The 23,736-nt window shown below is 39.7% G+C and overlaps 1 protein-coding gene across 7 annotated transcripts in view; it reads left to right on the forward strand.

Moving 5' to 3' along the window:
* Positions 1–23,736, forward strand: part of CTNND2 (catenin delta 2) — a 702,624-nt gene that overhangs the window by 606,071 nt on the left and 72,817 nt on the right. For all 7 annotated transcript variants that reach the window (XM_052781625.1, XM_052781615.1, XM_052781635.1 and 4 more), the window contains one exon: positions 8,645–8,795. In XM_052781625.1, the coding sequence (XP_052637585.1) occupies positions 8,645–8,795 (151 nt within the window). The remainder of the gene's footprint in view (positions 1–8,644; positions 8,796–23,736) is intronic.

Here is a 23,736-nt window from a genome sequence, read left to right on the forward strand (position 1 = left end):
TAACACTTCAAACCTGAAGTCCTTTCTGCAACCTCATATCATTATTTATTTTAATACCTTGGATTAAAAAAATTACAAGGTATAAAATTACAAGACTCATCCCGTAAAAGGAAATCTCCATAGATCTTTTTATATGTAGTCTGGCATTGGTATTTTTCCTTAGATGGTGGGAATAAAAGTGGAAAGTTCTTTTTAGTTTTCACCTTGGTCAATAGGCTATTAATACATTAAATCTACTGAGCATGTAAAAAGTTATATGCAAAATGTCCTAGAGTTAATGATGTCAAGAATCCAAGGTTACATCCCTTCTGAACAGAATCTCCCTCTCAGGAAGAAAGGAGACACTAGGATATCTGTATATCACTATGTCTGTCTATATGTATCTGACAGCTAAATTTAGGCTGATGTCAGTTTATCTGCGAGAGACATTTCTGCAATACCTGCTGCTGTGAACTCATAGAATCACAGGATGGGTGAGGTTGGCAAGGACCTTGGGAGGTCATCTGGTCCAACCCTGTGCTCAAGCAGGGTCACCTAGAGCTGGTTTCCTCAGACCTTGTCTAGACAGTTTTTTGACTGTCTCCAAGGCTGGAGACTTCACAACCACTCTGGGCAACCTGTGCCAGTGCTCAGTCACCCTCACAGCGAAAAAGCATTTCCTGGTGCAAACCTCCTGTGTTTCAGTTTGTTCCCATTGCCTCTGGTCCTACAATATTATCTTTTCTATTACATGCAGTTAAAAACACAGAGATGTCACCACAAGTAGGATTTCCTTAGTTTTGTCAACCCCTTAAAAATAATTTCTTCATTCATATGGTCCTGGTTTGTTTCTAAAATATTATCATAACGTGTATAGGTAATACATACCTTTTGAAAACAGAAAACAAGATCTGCTATGTTTCTGTTGGCAATGTAATGGCTTACATTAGAACAGGCAGCACACCTCCTCTGGGCCTTGGTTAGTCCCTTCTGTGCGCCCAGTCTTCTGTCCCAGTTTGCAGGCTTTACAAATTATCCTCATTTGCTTTAATGACAGTATGACCAGCTTCATTTTCCTGAGAGTCTGTTCATAGAATAATAGAATCGTTTAGGTTGGAAGAGACATTTAAGATCATTGAGTCCAGACGTTAACCCACCACTGCCAAATCTGCCACTAAACCATGTCCCTAAGCATCACGTCCGAATGTCTTTTAAATCCCTCCAAGGATGGTGACTCAACCACTTCCCTGGGCAGCCTGTTCCGATGCTTGACAACCCTTTCACTGAAGAAATTTTTTCCTAATATCCAACCTAAACCTCCCCTGGTGCAACTTGAGGCTGTTTCTTCTCGTCCTATCACTTGTTACTTGGGAGAAGAGACTGACCCCACCTCACTACAACCCCCCTTCAGGTAGTTGCAGAGAGCGATAAGGTCTCCCCTCAGCCTCCTTTTCTCCAGGCTGAACAGCCCCAGTTCCCTCAGCCACTCCTCATAAGTCTTGTGCTCCGGACCCTTCACCACCTTCGTCGCCCTTCTCTGGACACGCTCCAGCCCCTCCATGTCTTTCCTGCAGTGAGGGGCCCAAAACCAAACACGGTACTCAAGGTATCACCTCACCAGTGCCCAGTACAGGGGGACGATCACCACCCTGCTCCTGCTGGCCACACTGTTTCTGACACAGGCCAGGATGCCGTTGGCCTTCTTGGCCACCTGGGCGCACTGCCGGCTCATATTCAGCCGGCTGTTGACCATCACCCCCAGGTCCTTTTCCACCGGGCAGCTTTCCAGCTGCTCTTCCCCAAGCCTGTAGCGCTGCATGGGGTTGCTGTGACCCAAGTGCAGGACCTGGCACTTGGCCTTGTTGAACCTCATACAACTGGCCTCGGCCCATCTTTCCAGACCCTTCTGTAGAACCTTCCTACTCTCAAGCAGATCAACACTCCCACCCAACTTGGTGTCGTCTGCCCCTGAGTTGCCTGCCCCTTCTTCCAAAGGTCATAAACTCTATTTTTTTTTCCTGAGTTCCAGCCAAAGCTCTCTGCTCAGTCAGGCCAGTCATCTTCCCCACCAGCTCGTCTTTTGGCACATGGGGACGGCCTGTTCCTGCGCCTTTAAGATTTCCTTTTTGAAGAACGTCCAGCCTTCCTGGACTCCTTCGCCCTTCAGGACTGCCTCCCAAGGGACTCTGTCAATGGGTCCCCCAAACTGGCCAGCCTGCCCTCCAGAAGTCCGAGGTGGCAGTTCTGCTGACCCCTCCTTCTTACTTCTCCTTGGGCTCCTTAACATCAGAAACAAGTGCTGCTCTATTTCAGTCTTGCAGTCGTGTGAGGCCGTAGGATTCCTTAGCTAGTTCTTTCTACCTCCTTTCCTTTCACTTCCATGTTTGATCATACTCAGCAGGGAATGATAAAGCTCTTTGGTTAGACAACTGAATGTCCCTGCCTTTGATCCCCAACAGGTACAATACCCATGTGAATGGGGTTTATGGGTCATTGGCCTAATCTCTGGAGATAGCTAGATGCAATCTCGGTCTTTGTTCCTTAGGCAAGCAACTACATTTATTTTCTTAATTCCGTCCTGGAGAAATCTGACTCTCATGGGAGCAAGAGCTCCATTAAGTAAATTATTAGATAAGGAAACTGAAAACATAAAAGGGACTGATTCAGTCACAAGGTCAGCGCAGCTACTTCAAAGAGTAGTATGAAAAGAGTTTCATGCTCCTTACCATCCAGACACTTGCAGATAATGAGTAATTATTGTCTAAAATAGCAGACATCTGGGTTATCAATCTTCCTCTTATCAGGCAAGGACATATTGTGGGTTCCTTGCCAGACTTTTCTGATTACTCTAGTTATTTGCATATTAACCCTTTGGAGTTTCATCAGGCTATTCCAGAAGAAAGTTTTTTGGATTATAGTGAAAAGGCTTGCATTCATTTTCTCCAAAATACTAATATTATGAATCCTTATGTGATAGGAGGGAGAAGACGGCTTATAACACATCATATAGTTAACAAAGGCAAACTTTTAAAATAACCAATCCTTTATTCTGTCAGGAATTCTTACCTGGGTGGAATCCTCCCCCGTAGAGGAAGCAGTATCAATTAATACAGGGAAATGTATTGGCTCTATAGGAAGGAAGACAAGATTCAAGGGACAGGACAACATTCAAGAAGCAAGACCTGCTGCTGCAAACACCCCTATCACAGACATCATGAGGAGATCAGCATGGACATCAGTTTGTGGAGCAGGAGCACAGTAGCTCATGGTCAATTCATGCTCAAAGTAACCCCTTACTACATTCAGTCAGTTTGCGTCCCATGAGATGTGTCGCTTTTGTCTCAAAGCCTTTCTTTTTTAATGATATTAGGTACAGTGTTTGGAAAAGTCATTGTAATGGTTCTCAGATCATTTTGAATACACAGTACATACTTGTACTGCAGAACCAAGAATGATGGCGTGCGAGGGCAGTTCCTTCCGAACTTTACCTTTCTCAAACACTTAAGGTATCTTCTGTTAACACCATTTTTGTTTTCTCTAATTTATTTATTTAACTGTATACCTTTACCCACCAGATTTTTTCCTTTCTCTTTAAACTTGAGTAAGGTCATGGAGCAAGAGGACAGTAACCAATTAATACTTTTCTCTTGTCCCAGTGCAAAGATGTAGAGAACTTACTGGTGGCCTACCAGATGGGATCATTTCTGAGAACAGAACACTGCAGTCAGGGAGAAGAAAGTCCCTGGGAAGTGCTTGGTCTCTTCAGAAATTGCAAAAAGATAACCAAGTTTTCAGAGCCTTGCTCTCTGTCAGGTGGTGTGACTTCTCAGGGATCCCAGCAGAGTTATTTGAGTAAAGTAGATCTGTAATTTTCTAAGTGGAATGTAAAAATGTAAAAATATTATCTTTTTTTTCCTGATGCATGTATTACATTAAGTATGATCAGACAAAGAGGAATACTGATCTTTGATTACTCACTGATCTTTGATTACTCACTAACATGCAGTTCTCTTCCATGGTCTATTGTTCCACTGTTAGCAGGCAGCCCCTTTCTAAGCCTCTCCTAGCAAATTCTGAGTCTCTCTAATCTTCCTGGTTCTGTTGGTAATTTAGTTTGCTTTGTCATGCTTGCTGCCCTGATTTGGCTTTCATTTTGCAGTTTATGCCGCAGCAATTCCCTTTAATGTTTGGTATCTCAATAGTCTTTGAGTCACATTGTTGAACTGTACCAAAGCAATGCAAATTCTGGTCAAAACTGAAGTATGTGATGGTGAAATATTCTCAAGGTACTCCAGTAACACTGATGTCAGTGGCAGGAAAGTGAATCCATTCAAAATATCAAGCATATACAATTGTTGGTATTCCTTGGCAGGGGGATTGTAGGTTTATTTTGGTGGGGTTTTTTTCCTTTTCATTTTGTGCCGGAAATGTCTTCATTTTTTGGTTTGGTCTCCTGTGGTGGTGATTCGTAGGAGAATAAAGAAAACCATATGAAACACTAAAAGGAGTTAACTGCCTACATGCTTTTTAATTTTTCTGAAAAAAATAAGTAAGTCTTATCTAGATTAATTATTGCTCTGTTGAGTTTCAGCCTAATGTAATCTTAATCCCTAGAGGCGTTCAGCTCTGGAAACGGTCCTTTATAATAACTGTGACAAACTAAAAAAATAATTTTCCGGTTTACTGTCTTTTTCTACTTAATTACTATGACAAAAATAAAAAGGGAACTACTAATGAGAGTGGACAGAAAGATGCATGAGGTACCTTCAAAGTGATGTATAGTAGTTATGCCCCCCAAATTCAGTTACCTGTTAAGAGTATTCATGCACAGATTTTGGCTCCCGTGCTTGTCTCTGATAATTTAGCCACAATCTGATGCAACAATAATGATTTTATTTTATTTTTTGGCTCCTTGTTCCCTCTAAAGTGTTTGCTGTTCCCATAGGAGCCCTTTCTCTTTACAAACTGAACAGCTATTTGATCGTTGACACTGCCACTGATTTGTGGAATAACAGGATGGTTAAGTATATTGGCAGAGTGCCTCATTTACCTACTGAAAGGCAACAAACCCTTTGTCTCTTCTTTTTTATGATTTTTCATCTCTTCTCTTTTGTACTTCACTGAGCTCATATTAGCAATTGACCTGCAATGTGGAAACACGGGTGCATTTCATGACAGCTTTAGGCAAACAAAAGGATCATCAGTATACGCAAGAGCAAATCAATTTTTCCATTCTCTGCGAGAATAAAATAGCTGTTTTGAGGCATCTCAATTTGAGCGTTCCTGAAATCCGCACAGCGCAACGTGATTGCTTGCAGAGACTTGTCCTAATTGGCAGCTTAAGGAAAGAGATACAGACAGCTCTTACCACTTTCCACATGGGAAGTTCTCCAGAGACTGTTGAAACAATTAATAGACATTTCTGTCTTTCTGCCTAAGGTGCATGACTTGAAAACGCAGATGAAATGATAGCAAATCACACATTGAGGAGTCTGTGAACTTCTCCCCAAGCGGATGACATCCTCTGGAAAAAGAGAGCTGGGGGGAGAGGAATGTGCAGGGGAGAGGAGAGGTTTCGTACATACTTTCCTCTCTTTCTCCCCTTGGTTTATGTATGTGTGTGCATATGTGCGTCTGTGAGACATTATATCTGGATTTTTCCCCTATGAAAACTTTGGAGCTGTATTTTTTACTATTGTGATCAAAATAATTGGTTCATTACAGATGCTGAAGGCTTGCATGTCATTTTTTCACTAAGGAGGTTTATATTTTCTGTTTTTTTCATACTAAGTTATTCCAGTGTTTCTCCTACAATGTCTTCTACTCTCCCTAGAGTTAAAAAAACTTTCTTAATTTGTTTCTTTTAAACTTTTGTTTTGGAATGGATGATGAAAAGACTACAACCCAGGAAGTCCATTGTAAACCTGGGTTTCATAAAACAAGTGCTTGTGTTTTCCCTTGCTAGCTGACTAAAAAAAATGAAAGGAAAACTGTTTACTGAGGGGTTTAATATGGAGGGTTTTATAATATAGTGAATAATCTGTAAGATCATTTTAGATTCTCTCTGGTATTGAATAGACACGAATAAGTTTTTTTAAAGCACCAAACACCCCAAGTGATTCCCCATGTAATCCGTATTGGAGGTGCTACATCCGTGATGTCCTTTCGCAATGAAGACAGCACCTTTCAGTACACTGTCTGCTAGCTTGAACTCTTACTCAACCAGACAGGCTCACTCCTTTCTCAGAATAGTCTCACTGCTACCACGAACTCTCACTCCGGCAGTCACCTTGTAATCACAGCAGACACGGCGGAGGCCTCCCCTGGGAGAGGCGTAGGAAATACAGTGATGGGAGTTTTTCAGCGCAAAGAGCTATTGCTTTGGGTACTCCCAGCTGCGGGTGAGAGTGTGTTTAACTGGCAGGTAAATATGTGTTTATTAAAACAGGAAGCTTAGAAAGATTAATTTGGTGGTTTCATAGCATCCCTTATATTTAATACCCCATTAAAATCAAGGTATAGGAAAGAAATTATTTTTCAGCAGATACTTTCTGTTAAACTCACTGATCCTTAAGATGTGTTTTAGTTTTTTTCTGATGATCATCCGATACGCTGGTTCTAGAGAAGAGACTGGGGCAGAAAGCACAGAAGAAGATCAATCAAGAATGCTGCTACCACTTCTCTCACCTAAGAGCTATTTGCTTCGCTGCAGAAAATGATGGCACATTTACATTTTAGATGTATTACATTACCGTGCTCAGTGATGCCGAGAACCCCATGTCCCATTTACCTGACTTGAAAGCTTATCGTAACCATTATCACTTTTATCTACAGCAAAGTCCAGCCAGCTGGCTTTTGTTATGCATAGTTACTACAGAGGAGAAATAATAAAATAATATTCTTTAAATGCTGGTTTCTTTTCCTTTTTCCCAATTTCCCCTGAATGACATCACCTGAAATGCATTTGTACTCCAGATAGTGCAACACTGCAGCCCTTGTCTGTCTCCGTATTTACTTTTCTTATCATAAAATATATTCTGGCTTTTGCTATTCAGGGCACCTGTCTATAGTATAAACAGATGCTAGCATTTAAAGTGAGCACTTCAGCTGTGGTAAGTAGAGGCCCTATGCCGAGGTTAAGCATAGTCTGCTGACAGTGAGCGTGCTTACCTTTTTCTAATGCTCTATCTCCTGGAATTTGTTTTTACTCTTTCTGTTTATGGAGGAACACTATTGCGATGTAACTGTTCTTTAAGGTGTGATCTAACTGTTCTTTAAGGAAGGTTTGTCAAAAGAGAAGGGTCATCATGATCTGAAAATCCTAAGCCTTATCGTCCTAGTTTCTGAAATATTTGCAATATTTCAAAGGCTAAGGGCTTCCAGAATTTTGTCTTCACCTTCCAGGTACAATAGTAGGATAAGCATCCATGCCATAGCACTAAAAGGAGGGAGAAGCTCTGCTTCAGTAAATTCCTTCAACTATCGGTACAAGGGGCACGAATGTGAACTTTATGAAAATTCCAGAGAGGAGTTCAGGATGTGGGGAGGAATATATGCCTAGCAGATGGCTTGTTTTGAAGCGGGCTGTGCTGAGAAGACTTGCGCCTCCTGCAGGTGTTCAAACATCTCAAATTTGGCAATACCCGTAGATTTTAAAACCACAAGGTCACAGTTTTGGTCTTGTTTACATTTTTTCCAACTCCTGGACCCAACAGTGGAATGAAAAAGAGGATAGCATAGTTAGTCTTTCATCCCTTCAGGTGCTGGGAACCCCAAGTTGTACAGCATTGGATGGACCTCCTAGTCACGGCACACCGCACAGATCCCATCCATGGAGAGGTTCACTGGCATGATAGTCTTTAGAGCTCTTAGAGGATGTTCTTAAACAACTCTATTCATCATTTCTACTGTCAAACAATACTGAGAACGTGCTGCTTCGCTTTGAGATAAAGACAAGGGCATGCCAGTGGTGTCATGACCAGCTGCCAAGTGGGAGATGCCAACAGGCTTCTCCAATATGATCAGCCACGGGGTTTATCCCGCAGCCATGTGGTACACGCAGGACGGCACAGCACAGGCCTGCGCCTCCCTTGGGTCAACTCTTACCGTGAATCTCTAACTCCTCGACGTACATTAGTCTCCCGGTTAGGACCACTACAGGTGCCAAAACCAGACATATAGTTGTCCTCATTTTTCCTTCTGAACAAGTTGACAATCACAAGAGAAATTACAACAGCATTTTCATGGGTTTAGACCGTGTGGTTCTTATACTAATAACAAAGAAACCTCTTGAAAGTGTTTTGTAATATATATTTTGTAATATAAATTTTGTTGTTTTAGCAGTGAACAAGCACCATTAGATGTTGCATAGGAAATGCTGATGCAAAGCCAGTGGCCTGCAGGCTTGGGCTGTAAAAATGTAACCAGGTGTGCTAGGAGTAAAGTCAATTCATCACTTAATTTCTCTGCCACCATAAAAAATCAGTGCAGACTTCCAAATCAAGTGGTTGCCTAGCATCATAAATACAATTATTTCCTGTCTTTTGAGTTTAAATCCACATGTGTCTGTTACCCCTTACTCTGTATCTGTTAGAAACTCAGATGCCTTGCTTTCCGTAGTGGGTTTCTCACTTTCTTCTTCACGCTCTCCCATGTGTCTTCACAGTGGTCAGTGTACATCCGTGCCGCTGTCCGCAAAGAAAAAGGATTGCCAATCCTGGTGGAGCTGCTTCGAATAGACAATGACCGGGTGGTATGTGCAGTTGCTACAGCTTTACGAAACATGGCCTTAGATGTCAGAAATAAGGAGTTAATAGGTATGTTCTTTCCAAACAATCTATATATTCCGTGGGTTTGGTTTTTTTGTTGGGTTTTTTTTTCCAGTTTGCAGCAGAATGAGCACAATGAAAACAATTATTCTCACATTTCTAGCACAGTTTCTTTAATTCTTTCTCTGATGTGTCATATTCAGGTTTTATATGACAGCTTAGTGCTATATTGCAAGGAATTGTTAAATTAATTAAACATCATGCAATGTTTCATGATCTGTCATACTGTAATCTGCAGAAGAAAAGCAATGGCTTTGTTCTGCTTTAGCACTTCGTTCCTAGGCTGGCAGTAGCACTTGCATCTTCCAGATCAAGGATCTAAGCAGAGCAGCCACTCCTGATCCTCAGATTATCTGCCGCAAGTAATTTTGGGGTCATGAAGTGACAAATCATAAAGATTTTAAGATGGTTCCAGGAGTTTACTGGGCAGATTAGTAGCTCCAGCAAGAGAAGTGGGAGATGCTTGATTCACAAACACATATGCAGTTAAGGAAGAGGACAATAATTTACATAAATCATTGTTGCCCTTGAATTCTGATGGTATGGTGAGCAAACATCTTGGGGGTTTGGAGGTTTTTTATCTTGTTTGGGGTTTTGGTGGGGTTTTTTAGCTGAAATTCATCCAAACACTGTGGATCGTTGAATTTTTATTTCATGTTCTGTCTTCGAAAAATAATCACTTCCTTGATTTTGAACTATTTCAACAGTCATGACAAAATGATTTCTACTTCTTCTGTACATTAAGAGCATATTTTTTATTCATTTTTGCTAACTTGTTAATTTGTTATCATGACAGCATGCTACTCCTCCTCTGCTTTTAATTACAGAATTCCACAAATAGATACTTTGATCATAATATTTTATTATTTGTATCCAGTGCTATCTCAGGGTTAGTGCTGCATGACAGCAGTGCTCTGCAAGTTGTTAAAACAAGGCAATCACTCTTCTCACATATTGTACGAACTAAAGAGAATTCACTGACAAAATGTTGTAAAGCAAATAGAGGTAGAGGTTGGTGAGTAGTGTAAATGTGCTGTGGTTGCCCAGGGATTGAACTCAAGACTGATGCTTTACCTTCAAGACCAGCCTGCTTGTTCAGCTTTTGCTCATATTATAGCTGATAAAATTGGCATGAAATTAGATTTGTTCTATGTATTGTGTTCAGCTTTTGGGAAGCAGGATGCTGCATATGTGTTCTTAGTGTGTTTTTGTTGTTTTCTAGGCATTTTAAAGTAGAAATTACTGCTGAAGCAAGTATAACAGGCCGTCTAATCTGGATTAATAACAGCCCTTTTTTTTTCTCTCATGATCCCACCTCCACGTTCAGTCTACAGCATGTCATAGTCTCTATTATTTAACATCTTATTCCTTTATTTGTGGGACTTCCTCTACAGGGTTCACAAACCACGTTCATACTGAGTTATCTTCTATAACCTCTTATCCCTACTTATTGACATCACAAAAAACTCTTTACAGTTGAATTTACAGAGTATAAATGTGGTTTCTAATGCCATGAGTTAGACTATATATGGTTGCCTTTTCTGTGCTCTGATTATTATTTTTTAATTGAAAGTTTTATTTCCTTCCCAAATCTGAAAATTTCATTTAGGAAAGTAAGGCTATACATATGAAATTCAGCTGTCTTAATATGATGTGCCACTCAAAATACTGGATAAATTATGGATAGCAAGCTTGCACAACCTCAACATTTTAATATTTTATTAAATTCTTGAAGAACATGTGACATAAACAAAGATGAATTTTAAAAAGGTGGGAAAAGTCTGTTGAAAATAATTACCTAATAAATTTATTTATGTAGCCAACTTGTAATGGTTGTACAGTGCTGCTCAGATTTAAGTTATTCGTGGGGTGATTCTGGGGAATTGTACTTCATAACTGCAATACAAATTTGCTGCAGTTTAAACACGCCCATATGACAGGGAAGTTATGACTGTAATTCCTGAACCATTTCAGCTGTGATCTTTATATGTTCATTTCTTTGGCTTTCATCATTGAACTTCAAAGAAACAGTAATAACAGTCATTATTTCTCTTGTTCCTGAATATATTTTAGCAAATAGGATCTATCATAGTGCTGATTTTCAGAAATGCTAAACACCTGGAATGGTCAAGGATTTCAACTCAGGTTGTAGGTGGTCCATTTTTTGTGATTACAGTTCCACACGTTGTACAGTGCCTTAACTGTTGTTATGGAAAGGAGGACTCAGAAGGGGCTTCTTCAGGTTAGTCGCTCCAGCATCTTTCTGCCTAAGCAGAATTGACCTCCTGTTTATCTTTCCCCTTTGCAGTTTTTGTTTATGCATCATATTCTTGTGGTGACAAACTCTGCCTCACAAACTGGAATTTGCCCCTTAAGATAACCTTTTTTAAAGGTGAATTTTCCAACTGTATATATAGTAAAATTACATAAGTAGAATTGAGTTGGTTGGGGTTTTTTAATGCATCTATAAAGCTTTCTTTTCAGTTGTGCTGTGGCTCCATTCCCGGCTGACAAATTTTTACTGAAATGTGCCAGAGAATGAAATATTTCTTTGTGCTGCTGCCAAGCAGCCCATAAATCAGTGTTGAGGCACCTGGCAAATACATCAGAAAGCTTGCTGAAATCCAGACTCACCTGTACCGAACTACAAAACAAACAAAAAGACACTTCTTTTAAATGGCCAGAAGTTTCTTTCTAGACTTCATTGAACTGACCAGTCTGTTTTTCACACAGATCTATCAAGTGTGTTGTTATATTGCTACAGGTTGGTGTCAGGCTTCTTTTGTAATTTATCTGAGCCATCCCTGTAACAGCATTTTCTTTGTTCATAGTGAGGTCTTCTTCCTGGGTTTCATTTCAGGCACGCTCCATGTCCTTAAAAGGACCCTCTTTTTTCTCCTTCTCCATCGCTTTTGCATTATGCCGTGTGTCTCTAGGCAGAGACAGCGGGCAGATTCATTTTTCTCCTTCCCAAAATTAAACCGCACTCAAAGACATGGCAAACCTGGCCTACTTAGTACTGGCACTAGATAATCCAGCACCCAGTGTGCATTCCTGGTCACAGTCAGACCACGTTCATTTTCCACTTGCCTTTCAGGACCCTCGTCTGCATGAAATAGTACCCACTCTGTGTTGCTTCCCAAGGGTGCACCCCATGGGAAGGTTTATCAGCCTCCTCTGTCTCCCAGCAGTGCCACAGTGGAGGGAAGTGGTGCTGTGGGTCTTGAGAAGACCCACTACTGATAGTGCCTGGTTTGTTCTTCTTTGGTCTCCGAGGTCTAGGCTGCACAGTGCCCCTCTGTCCCTCTGGTACCCCAGCATCTTCCTGCTTCTTCTCACATGCTCTTTAAGCTTTTTGGAAGGCTTGTTTTCTTTCCTCGAAGCAGGTTCTGTCCCTGCTAAGCTTCTCCAGGGGGCCATTAACTTCCCCCCCCAGCCCCACTAGATGCCTCCAAGTTGGCCAAAACCTACATTTTTTTGCTTTTGATTAGTCATTTAGATAGAAGAAAATCACTTTTATCCCACAGGTCCTCTAAGACCTTTGTTGATGACCTCTGTGCACTTATGTCATCCCCATGTTCCTTCCTTCTTCCTTTATGTTTCCCCCTCTCTCTCTCGAAAAAGGGGGGAGGAGGGGAAAGTAGAATAACAAACCTACCCTTCTGTGTCCCTCAGCGCTATATAGGTGCCTTAATTTGAGGATATGGCATTATTTTCCCTCCCCCAGGAATGTCGTTTTTAACTTGAGGATTACCTGCAGACCTGCTGCTTCTGGCAGTGCCAGCACCTCGCACCAGAGCAGTGCCACCATCTTCCCTACAGTAGGCGCACCTACAGACTTTTATTCTCTAAAGCCAGACTTTCTTGGAATGATGTCAAAAAATTGCTAACTTAGTATAAGGTTTTTTTCTTTAAATAGAGGAAACTTGGATCAGCTGGGCAGAGCAGAAAGGCTTAAAAATAAAGCCGTCTTCTGTAAACAACATCTTTGCAGGATGAATTGTTTCCTTGCAGCCTGCTCCAGCAATCTTCAGTGGCTTTCTGATTCAGACACCTTCCACACAGTCCTCTGGGCTTCTAGGAAAGTTTCTGTGCATCATCTGAGCCTACACTGTAGACCTGTGTCCTACTTTAGATAAAATCTCTTTTCCTCCATAGAGTCTCCCAGCCAGCACTGGTGCAGCAACCTCCCTTCTTGCTATTCCCTCTCCTCACTGTGCATGGGAGAAGGCTTTCCGAACCAAGATTCCCCATTTGATCCTGAGGAACGAGCCAGCTTCGTCTTTTCTTTTATCTGAAACACAGCCAGCAGTTTTCCTCTCGGCTGCCATCCATGACCTCTTTAACAAAAGAGAATATGAAATCTACAGTTAATTGAAAACTATGTGACTTGTTATTCTACCTACAAAAGCAGGTACAGACTGTCCCTGTCAGTGAAATTTTTCAAGGATGAATCTCTGTCCCCAAAATTTGCATTTGCGTTGTTCTTGTATATGCACAGCATTTACCTTTGATTTTAAATTACAATTACTGTGGCATTTTAAAGTGCAGTAGGTGGTCTTTCAGAAGAGTTAAGCTGATTTTTCAAGCTGCCCCAGATGAGAAATTTGTCACTATTCATATACAGCAGAATATGTACAATATAGGATTTGCCCTCTTGAAGTACAATTTGGAACTTATCACTAAACCGTATGAAATGCAATACTAATATAAGCCCACAGGGTACGGGCTTTGGGGTGAACGCAGAGCTGGAGGTAAAATTTCTAAAATTTCAATACACAGTTTTGTGCTTCAGGTCTTTCTATCAGTTTTCTCTTATCCTGACGGTGGTTTCTAATGCTATTTTGGGTCATTGTTGATTGAGAGAAGTATTGTACTAGTAATTCAAGAGCACCATTCTTTCTCTTGGCCTCTTGGCCAGTATTTTTGTGGTTAAATAAAAGATGTTTTTAGAGACTGGAAGTATTTTGATCACTCACCCTTGAATAAAAAGGACAATTCCACTTAAAGGTTTTTGTTGACTTCTTGTCCTGTGTAGAAGATATGTCGTTATGTGTCTCTTCCCTTGAAATGTGTAGAGAATCCGTGTGTCTGTTTAGGGCTCTAGATTCTAGGGAGTTTGATGAGATAAATGGAAGTGTTGCAATACTTAAGACATCCTTTTTGTGGCTATCGCTGTAAAAGCATGATTCAGATAGTTATGTTAGTGGTACAATTTCTGCTGCCTTCAGAAGGTTTTGAATCAAGTCCTGAAACAGGGCCTGTAGCAGGGGTCATTTTTTAATAATTGTTCCTGAGTTGGGGGCTACAAGATGTCAGTACTGAATTATTCTCAATTCACTACTCATCTGTTGGTAATGCAGTTATAAGATATACACAGAATTCAACGATAGCATATCAATTAAATTGTTACTTAATGTGTGTTGAAACCTGCTTAATCTTGCTAGGTGTCTAAAAGTTCATGTCCAATATAAGGTACCTGTATTAGACTCCCTTATAGTTGACTGAGAGAGAGAGACTCCCAGAAAGTGATTTATTTTATCTAACATGCGATAAAATGGATCTCACCCTATATTACTGTCTCACTATTGTTGACTGATGAAAAAATTCTAGGGAACACGTAAATTGCTGCTGAGTGTGTGCCTTTTCATCTCATGAGCAATGTGGATCTATCTGGGTGCCTGAAATAACTGGTGTTTGTTTCAAAGTTTTATTGCTAAACTTGAGAAAGTTGGATTGAAATATATATCAGGAATTCACACCTCTAATGAATTGTTAGACTCGCAGAATAATTCAGGTTGGAAGGAACCTCAGGAGGTCATCTTGCCCAGCCTTGCACTCAAAGCAGGGCCAGGTATGTTATTTCAAAGTGTGATATTGATTCACATTTGGAAAGATTTGCTTTCAGCTGTTAGGCTGAAAACATGTCAGAAACAAGTATTTGCATTCTCACAGCAGAACATGACTTCTGGAGCATAAATAACTACATGGGGATCTCCTATCTTAGAACATGGCCTCATTTTAAGACCGTAAGTTTGTTTCAGTATTAGTAATAAATCCAAGTGAGAACAGTGTTCAGTTTTGTAGTTACAAGAACAGCAGCTGTAAGAAATTCTAAGTCCTAGTAATGTACATTGATAGAGAATATGGGGATGGGTTGGGAGATGATTAAATCAAATATGCAGCTTTCATCCCACTTAGAGTGTCTATATGCAGTTTTCTCTCCTTTTTAAACTTGAGCACTTCTGAATTTCTCACACACAGATCTCAAGGATCTGAAAGAGATGAATTTTTTTGTTGAGTTTCTAATTGACTTATAAAGTATCTTAGTCACTGAAATGTTAAATTGGCATAAATTTGCAATGCACAAGATGCCAGAAAGCATTAAGCAGGAATCGTAGACATTTCTTCAGAAGAAGGTGAAGACAGAATATATGCTGCAATTTGTTTAATTTGTGACAGTTTTTATTGCACTTCACTTGTGTTTAATGGTTGAGCTGTGCAAAACCTATATTACAATACACAGATACCTGAATAAGAAGAGGCTGTCATCAAGAAGTTGATTTAGGAAATGGAAGATATGGTCACGCAGCAAGAGCTGGTGCTCCTTACTCTGTATCAATGAAGAGAAACACGTTAGTTAAGGTGGTAAATGCATAATTAAGCTTTGATGTTTTATAACACCTATATGCAAAGTCCAGACTCCCTGGTTTCTAGTGTTGTATACATAAAGTTAGCTGAGAATTTAAACTGATAAAAGTTTAAATGTTAAATATTTTTTCCATTACAGTGTAAAAGCCTTGTGTCAAGGAGATTTTGACTTTCCATGTGCCTTTAGCCACTTGTGCTTTGCCTTTTGCTCCCGTTTATCTCAAATATGTTTCTGACAAGCAGACCTGGTGGTTATAGAGGTTAGGAAAGTTTTCCTTCCTCAGTCATTTCTTTCTAAGTAACATTCTCAAGTGAAGGGATTTAGGGGGAAAAATGGGATTGGTAAAAATGAATTCTCATTTTTAGTATCAAAGTCAAGATCAAGCATTTTCAAGGCTAGATTAAGTCTTTTACATCTGAACTTCTCTATTGCCTAAGTATGACTGTCTGGATTTGGGGGGATTTTTCTCTACTGTGTACCATCTAAAAAAACTGGTGTTTCAGCTAGTCAGGTAGGCTTCTGCTGTGGACAGCACAGAGAAAATGGCACCTCTACGTGTTCATCCCACTTACCTCTATCAGCTAAAGTCTTGGATCTTGTGGTGGAATGGGTCCTGTGTGAGAACCTAGAGGAGCAGCCACAGACTCGATGGCTAACTTTGGGGTGACAATATAAGCAAGCAGTCTCCCATCAGAAGGTGTTCTGATAATGCAGAACAAGTTCTGTCCTGCTTCCCTTTAATTAGCTCGGTAGATTTTGCAAGGGCAATTAGTGAAAAAGCACTACAATTTTTCATTGTCACTCAAAACAACAGAAATAACTGTATAGAGGCTCAGATCTAGGATAACTTTCACAGATCTGTTTTTCATTGTAATGCCAACTCATTGAATCACGCAGCATTTCACCTCCATAAAATAAGATCAAGATGCCTCACAAATACTAAGCACAACCCTAGGTCAGCTGTTCATCGTAGTAGAATAACCTGTGGGTAAATGTCTGGAAAATGCCCGTGTTTCTATTTTAAATGCCAGAGTCTCAAGAGAATGATCTTCAGTATTGCACCATGACAGCTTATCTAGATGATAGTGGTAATTTTAAATGATGCCATATAATGTTACAAGGTTTATAAACCTTAAGGCCTTTAGTATAGTTTTTATAAGTTTGTATTCACATTCAGTATTACTTAAGGTTAAATGCTGAGTGCAAGTCACAAAAGTTGCAAAATCTTATGGAGGTGGCCCAGGAAAGCCTAGATTCAGTGTGGCTGCCTAAAACACCGCCACCAGAAAACAAGCAGCAGCCAACAGATGTGCCTTTTCGCTTCATTGATGTGCATTTCACACATAAGAAAGTGCCCCAACCTGCACCTTACATTTTGAGATAAACAATTTCTGTTTGGTTCTGTTCTTCTGCACAAGGTAGAAAGCAATTAAACTGTAACTGTATCCACTTTTCTCACTCAGAAGATTGACATTTCAAACAATTCAATATTAATTTTCATCTCTGTTTCTCAGTATGTTCATGCTGAGAAGTGCTACTTATCTTTTGAAAATTCAGAGTTCCGATTTAAAAAGTGCATATAATTCAGTCGCATATTCCATAAAACATGCAAAGGTAGAAATACAAATGTCACAAACTGCCAAAGTAATTTTAAAAGTACTTTTAAATCCATGAGGAATTATCCTAAATCTGCAAAGCGGTTTTCAAAATCCAAGTTTTGTGACAGCCTTACATTAACAGATAAGTGTATCAAAACAGATGTTTCCAGCCTGTTCTGTATCAGCCCTGATTCATGGAACAGTGATCTAGTTTTATTCTATGTAAGATGCAAAATAACCTTTTCTCCTGAAATCCTTATCAACTTAAGTGATTTTCAAATGATAGAAATTACATATATGGCATTTTTTACTGACAGCACTTTTCTTTGAAGAAACTAGAACTCCTGTCCTATTCATGACAAATGTCGGTGAAAGAGAGTAGAACATGGCAGGTGAATTAACATTTGACAGAGGAAAGTAACGTCCTTTCCTTCTCACATGTGAAAACCCTGGGAATAGGACTGGGGCATTGTAGTTCCAAAGGATGTTGGAGGTGAAGCTGAGAAATGCAAAAAATTAAAAAAAAAGGGGGGGATGAATGTGTGTCTGTTAAATTTAAGCTATATAGAGATTGCTTCCAGTCATATTAATAGTAATTTTCTCTGTGCATCTACATCCTTGCACTTTCTAAATTAACGCGGTTGTTCTTGCAAAATTTCATACAATCCTAGTTCCCTAGTTAGACGTTGACAGGTGAAGTGGCGGTACACAATGTCCCTCTCCCCACATGTGGCTTTTGAGACACTCAGACTTCTATTTCAGTGTCCCCAAACTTGTCTTCTGCATGTTTCAGAGTGGTGGTTGCTTAAAAAGGAAGAATGTTAAGGACAAAACCCAAACACCCTTCACAAAGGTGACACTGGTAGAAAACTCAGATTGCAGAGACCTAAAAGATTTCTGTGCCCCTGCACAGGGCTATGCTGACATGATGCAGGCTAACACAGAAGTGAAATACCTGTAGGATATGCAACACAGATGTTTGTCATAATCAGTTAGATAAATATTTGCACTGTAAAATGTCTCGTTTTTCCCAGGATAAAAATATGACAAAGGTAAAAGATATCAGAGAGTCGGTGTTCAAAGCATGCAAGATTAGGAAACAGCACGGATGTCCGGATTCTTACAATTGGCATTGTAACTAAATCTCAACGCAGTTAAATTGAATTTAGTTTTTCTTTCCCTTCCTGACCATTAGGTGCTTACACAACATTCTTGGTTGTTAGCAGTTGCCCCACTATACCCAGAAGGTGACTGCATTTCTTTGTTGGGTTATATGCATTCTGTGCCAAAATGTGGGTGATCCTAGTGTTATTTTAGTCTTTGACAGTTATAAAAAGGGAACTCAGTCTCATACTTGTTGCTTTCTGCATGGCATCTTCAGATACCGCTGTTTTCTTACAGAATAATTGTTCTTCATTAAGTACTTTGATGTAGGATTTGCTTGCTTGTAAGAACTAAGTCATACACTAGTTGTTTCCATCATTTATTATGGGTTTTAGTGTTAAAGGCTCTTGTTTCAGATGACATTATTAAAACTTCAAATATACTTTGATTACAAGAAGCAGAATAATGGTCTTTTGCTGCAGCCTTTACAGATGAATTTTTGCATTTCCTCATGAACATTGTACCTTTACATGCGTGTAGTATCTCTAAAAAGGTACTGTCCGAGACTGGCTGGAAGCACTGTCACTATGTGTTAGCTTTCTGCTTGCTTCTGGGGTTCTTTTGGATACTAGTTGAATAGGTCTCAGACTAAATCAGCTTGCACCCCTACTTAACATGCAATTTAAAAAAAAATCCAAATCTGCTGTTTCATGCTTATAACTGATGGGACTGAATAGCAGCAGTTTTGTAATATGCAGTCACAAAATATTAGAAGGGTAACAAATTCTCATCATCTGAGATAAGTGAGGAAATAATCAATATGCTGAGGGGCCTTATTATCATAATTCCGTAAGGTAAGACTGTGATTCTGGTACTTAATATGTCAATGGGCTCAATTAAACAAAAATAAAGAAATGTAGTTTTCCTCCCAAGGAAAGCCTAGAGAACCCTTAGAATCAGCTTCAAAGCCCCATTGATGTCTCCGTGGCATCTCTATGAAATTGTTTGAAATCTGGTATTACTGATACAATCTTTAGTATTATTATGTTTTTCATTTTCCCTTTGCTTCCTCTTGTGGCTGCGTTATGCAAGGGATTGTGCGAACATGAAAAAGATACAGTGACTACCCCCTAGAGTTAGCAATTTTGTGTATGTATAATGTAGAATCATAGAATAGTTTGGGTTGGAAGTACTTTATAATGATAGATCACACTTCAGGAATTGATGTAAGAAAGCATTTACATGCATTACTGCTTAAACCCATGCTTTTTGTGTAGAAGTGTAATATGTGTAGTGCAAATTGAAAGATCAGGTTAAGACAAAAGAATACAGCACTTTGTTCAAACTTAGAATTGAAGGCATTTCTTTTTTTAAAAGAAACTAGATAATTGAATATTTTAGATATGATCCCTCCTATACTCCAGAATGAAGATTTTGAAGAAACTTAATCAGAGAACCACCTCCAAAGAGATCGCTTTGAGAATTTTCAGTAGATTGTGGAGCCCTGCCCTACAGAAAGAAATGGAAATAAAATCTACCTTTTTGCAGGTGCTTTATAAACCCTGATGAATGTACAGGGAAGGAATCACCAATACAATTCAAAAGTTACTTGTCTTTCTGGGCAGTCTGAACTGTTAAGTAATTGCTAACAGTCTAGGATACATATACTTTGAAATTCATGTGGGTACTAGATGATCTTGTGCCAGTTTGCCTCCTTTTAGTCCATGTAAGCCTAGAAAAGTAAGTTAACTGGGTAACTTAAGAAAATGCATTTAAAAAATAAACTCACTGTCTCCGTCTGCAGGGAAGACTTTAGTCTGCCAGTGCAACAAAAGACAGAATCTGATCTTACTGAATCCATTGGGCTTGGAAGGGACCTCGAGAGGTCAGCTAGTCCAACCTCCTGGGCAAGGGAGGGTCCAGTAAGAGCAGGTTGCTCAGGTCCTTGTCCAGTTGGTGAAGGGATGGAGATTCCTCAACCTCCCTAGGCAACCTGTTGCATTGTTTGACCACCCTCATAGTAAAAATTCTCTTCCTTTTATCAGTTGGAATTTCCTGTGTTCCGACTTGTGTCTTTTGCTTCTTTTTCTTAGACTGTGGAATTCTCAGATGAGCCTGACTCCATCTTCTCTACACCATCCCATTAAGTAGTTGTAGCCAACAGTAAGATCTCTCCTTAACCTTCTCTTAAGGCCCAGAAAATGCAGTTCTTGTATGCCATGTGTTCCAGCTTCCTGACTGTCTTTGCGGTGCTCCACTGGACTTGTTCCAATATTGCAATGTCTTTCTTGTACTGGGGAGACCAAAACTGGATGTGGTACTCTTGATGCAGTCTAGAGGCAAAATCATTTGAGTCTAGAGAAAGAATAATTTCTGTGATTGGTTGTCTAGACTCCATCTAATACAGCCTGGGATGTGGTTGGCCTTCTTTGCTGCAGGGGCACATTGTGGACTCATGCTCAACTCGTCCACCAGCATCCCTCGGTTTCGCTTTTTTTTTGAAAACCTGCTTTCCAACTAGTTGACCCCCAGCCTGTGCTGGTGCAGGGGATTATTTTATCTGGAGTGTAGGACTTTACATTTTCCTTTGTTGAGCTTTGAGGTTCCTGTCCAGCTGTCCATCTGAATAGCAGTCCTGCCTTCCAGTATATTGACTACTTGTCCCAGCATCATATTGTCCACAGTCTTTCTGAGAATGCTTTCTATCCTATCATTCAGGTTGTTAATGAAGATGTTAAAAAATATTGCCCCCAGTATCACCACCTGTGGGATGCCACTAGTAACCATCTGCCAGTTGGATTTCATACTGGCGATCACCACCTTTCGAGCCCAGCGGTCCAGCCAGTTTTCCACCCACCATATCATCCACTTATCTGTTCAAAATCTCAGTAAGAATGCTATAGTGAGCAAGAAATGGATAAGCTGACATGTTCGTTATTTCAAGCCTTGCAGAGTAAACTCTGTAATTCCTAAATTAAAAGTGGATAAACATGATTTAAATGTGTTTAACCTCAGTGACATCATTGCATATACTTAAGTTACTTCAGGACAAGTTTCACCAACTGTTAAACCACAATTTCAGTGTGACAATGTATAAGGACCAGTCAAATCATCTTGTTGTGGAATCAAGGCCAAAATAGGACAATTGCCACTAAATTCACTCAGACACGGAAGTTTGCTTTATTTACCAGAGAGGGAATTATAATAATAGCTCAAAGTGTTGCGTTTTTAGTAAGGCATTGTACTGGCAGATTTTAAAAGGGTAATACTGTGGAATGTCTTTAACTTTGTCTTTGGAATTGGTTACTTTAAAATCAGTGGAAATAAATGTAGTTTCCCTAGTGTTCAGTAGTGATGCCCATTATTAAACTAGTGTTAGTAATCACATGTAGACTAATAGATTCTGATCTGATATATAATTCAATTATATAGCAGTAACATGAATTTTAAATTATTGCAGATACATGGAAAAAATTAGTCATCGTCAGAAATGTAGCACAAAACACTGTAATGTCCAAAGGCATTTTCATTCTCTCCTTTAATGTAACTTTCTTCAACTTCACCTCTGTATATCACCTGCAAAATTATCCCCATATTAAATTGACATAGAGTGTCTTTAACTTAATCTTTATATACATGAATATATACACACAAAATATATATGTGTGTGTTTGTATGTATGTAGGTAGGTAGGTTTTAATCCAACCCTTTACCTGCACCAAAGAGGAAGGGAAGCTGTGTTGGGGAGTCCACATGCATATAGAAACATACTCCATTCATTTAGAAAACACATATTATGGCACACAATTGCAACAACCAGAATAAAATCTTCTAGCTGTCAGCTTAATCTTACTCTCATGAAAGCTAAAAGGAATTTTTCCATTAAATACCTGAGAAGCAGGATTCAACTCAGAGTAACAAAGCAGCATTCTTAAGGTAGAGTGAGTAGGCTGCATAGGTGCTAATCATCATAACAATGTCAACAGTGAGGTCTACTTTAAATTGATTAGTTAAGTATGAGAGCAGGGAAAGTGAAAGTACAACTGGTTTTTACCATGTTAATAATATCTGGGTAAAATTTTTAGGTGCTTAATGTGAATTAAAGGTCTGAATTTCTATTTTCAGTCATGACATAGGCTCTAAGCAGACTGTTTTAAAGGGACTAATAGTTTATTCAGAAAAATGGAGTTGAATGCCAGTTAAGTCACTTTCATCCTTTGAAAGTGTTGCACTTTCCCCACTATGTGTATTTAATAGAAATAAATTCATGTTAAACACATTCTGTAAAACAGTTCCTTTTTTTAATAGTGGAATTTCTATTTTCACTCTAAAATTATAGGTTCTCAGTTGATTGAGTTAGCATGTTTAGGAAACTAGAGTTCCCTCACCTAAGACATGGTAACTCACCCTGAGGCAGTCAGTGGCAGAAGATATTCCTGCTCCTAGGCTCCCCCCAGCCTCTCATTAACACATCGTGTCTACAGTCACACCACTTGTGTGAGTCAGCACTGCCTGACTTATTGGTCAAAATGAGCTGGGTGAGCAAAAAATCACTTTTTCCTTTTACAGGCAAACTTTTGTTAAACAGAACGAACTCAAGTCACGTGAGCAGCCGACCTGAGGGGTGGAAAGCTCTGACTTGGCCCAGTAGTGCTTGTGAGGCTCAAAATGTGGTCATTATCTGATAAATTTTCACACTTGCATACTGGATGTCTGCCCACACCCTGACAGTTGTTTTATTTTGTTAGAATCCAGCCACCATGAGTCCTAGCGTAGTATTATTGCACCATTGTAAACTGTTACGTTACTATGAACCCTCCTTCCCCACCCCCACCCCCCCCCCAAAAAAACCAGTTTTGGTAATTCCTTCATGTCTTTACTTGAAAATTAGAATAACAAAACAGATAAGCTGTGTTCCTCAGCCAGACAAAAGCAGGCTCCTTTGGAATATGAGGATATCAGATAAGCTGGCAAGCCAGCGTGTATAATTTCCCTATATAGGTATTAAATCTTCAGCAGTTAAAGGTGTTATCCCCTGTTGTACAATACTGTACTGCAATGTCTAAATCAAGCCCAAAAGAAAAGGGCATGTCTCCTTCTCTCTTGTGAGGCACTAACAATCCAAGATACCGAGTACATCACGAGCAAAGCCTTTGAGATGGAGGTTCTGAGGGTGGATTTTTGTGCATTATCCGCTGTAGTTAAATCCATTCTTCTTCCTTGGGATCGAATATGTATATGCCTTATACTGAAGAGCTCAGCCTCTTCCTAGGGAGACTGAAATTCATCTCATTCACTTGTAGCCCTATTTAAGCATCTTTCATTCACTGGGACTTTTCTGATAAGCTATCCTCAGCTTACAGAAACTTCAAAGCTGAGGCAAAGTTATTAAAAAGAGAAAGAGAACTGCACCTTTAGTTCAAGCTTCAAACAAGACAAAAATTGATTAAGACTCAGAGATTAGCTTTGTTGCAACCATTTCCACATTCTTACGGAAATCAAATGTTGTCTCTCTCATTACCCTTTTTATTCTAAAATCTACTTAAAACTTAAGAGATTGGTACCTATTAGCCTG

The sequence above is a fragment of the Harpia harpyja genome, chromosome 1 (genome assembly GCF_026419915.1).
Source record: "Harpia harpyja isolate bHarHar1 chromosome 1, bHarHar1 primary haplotype, whole genome shotgun sequence".
NCBI classification, from domain to species: domain Eukaryota; kingdom Metazoa; phylum Chordata; class Aves; order Accipitriformes; family Accipitridae; genus Harpia; species Harpia harpyja.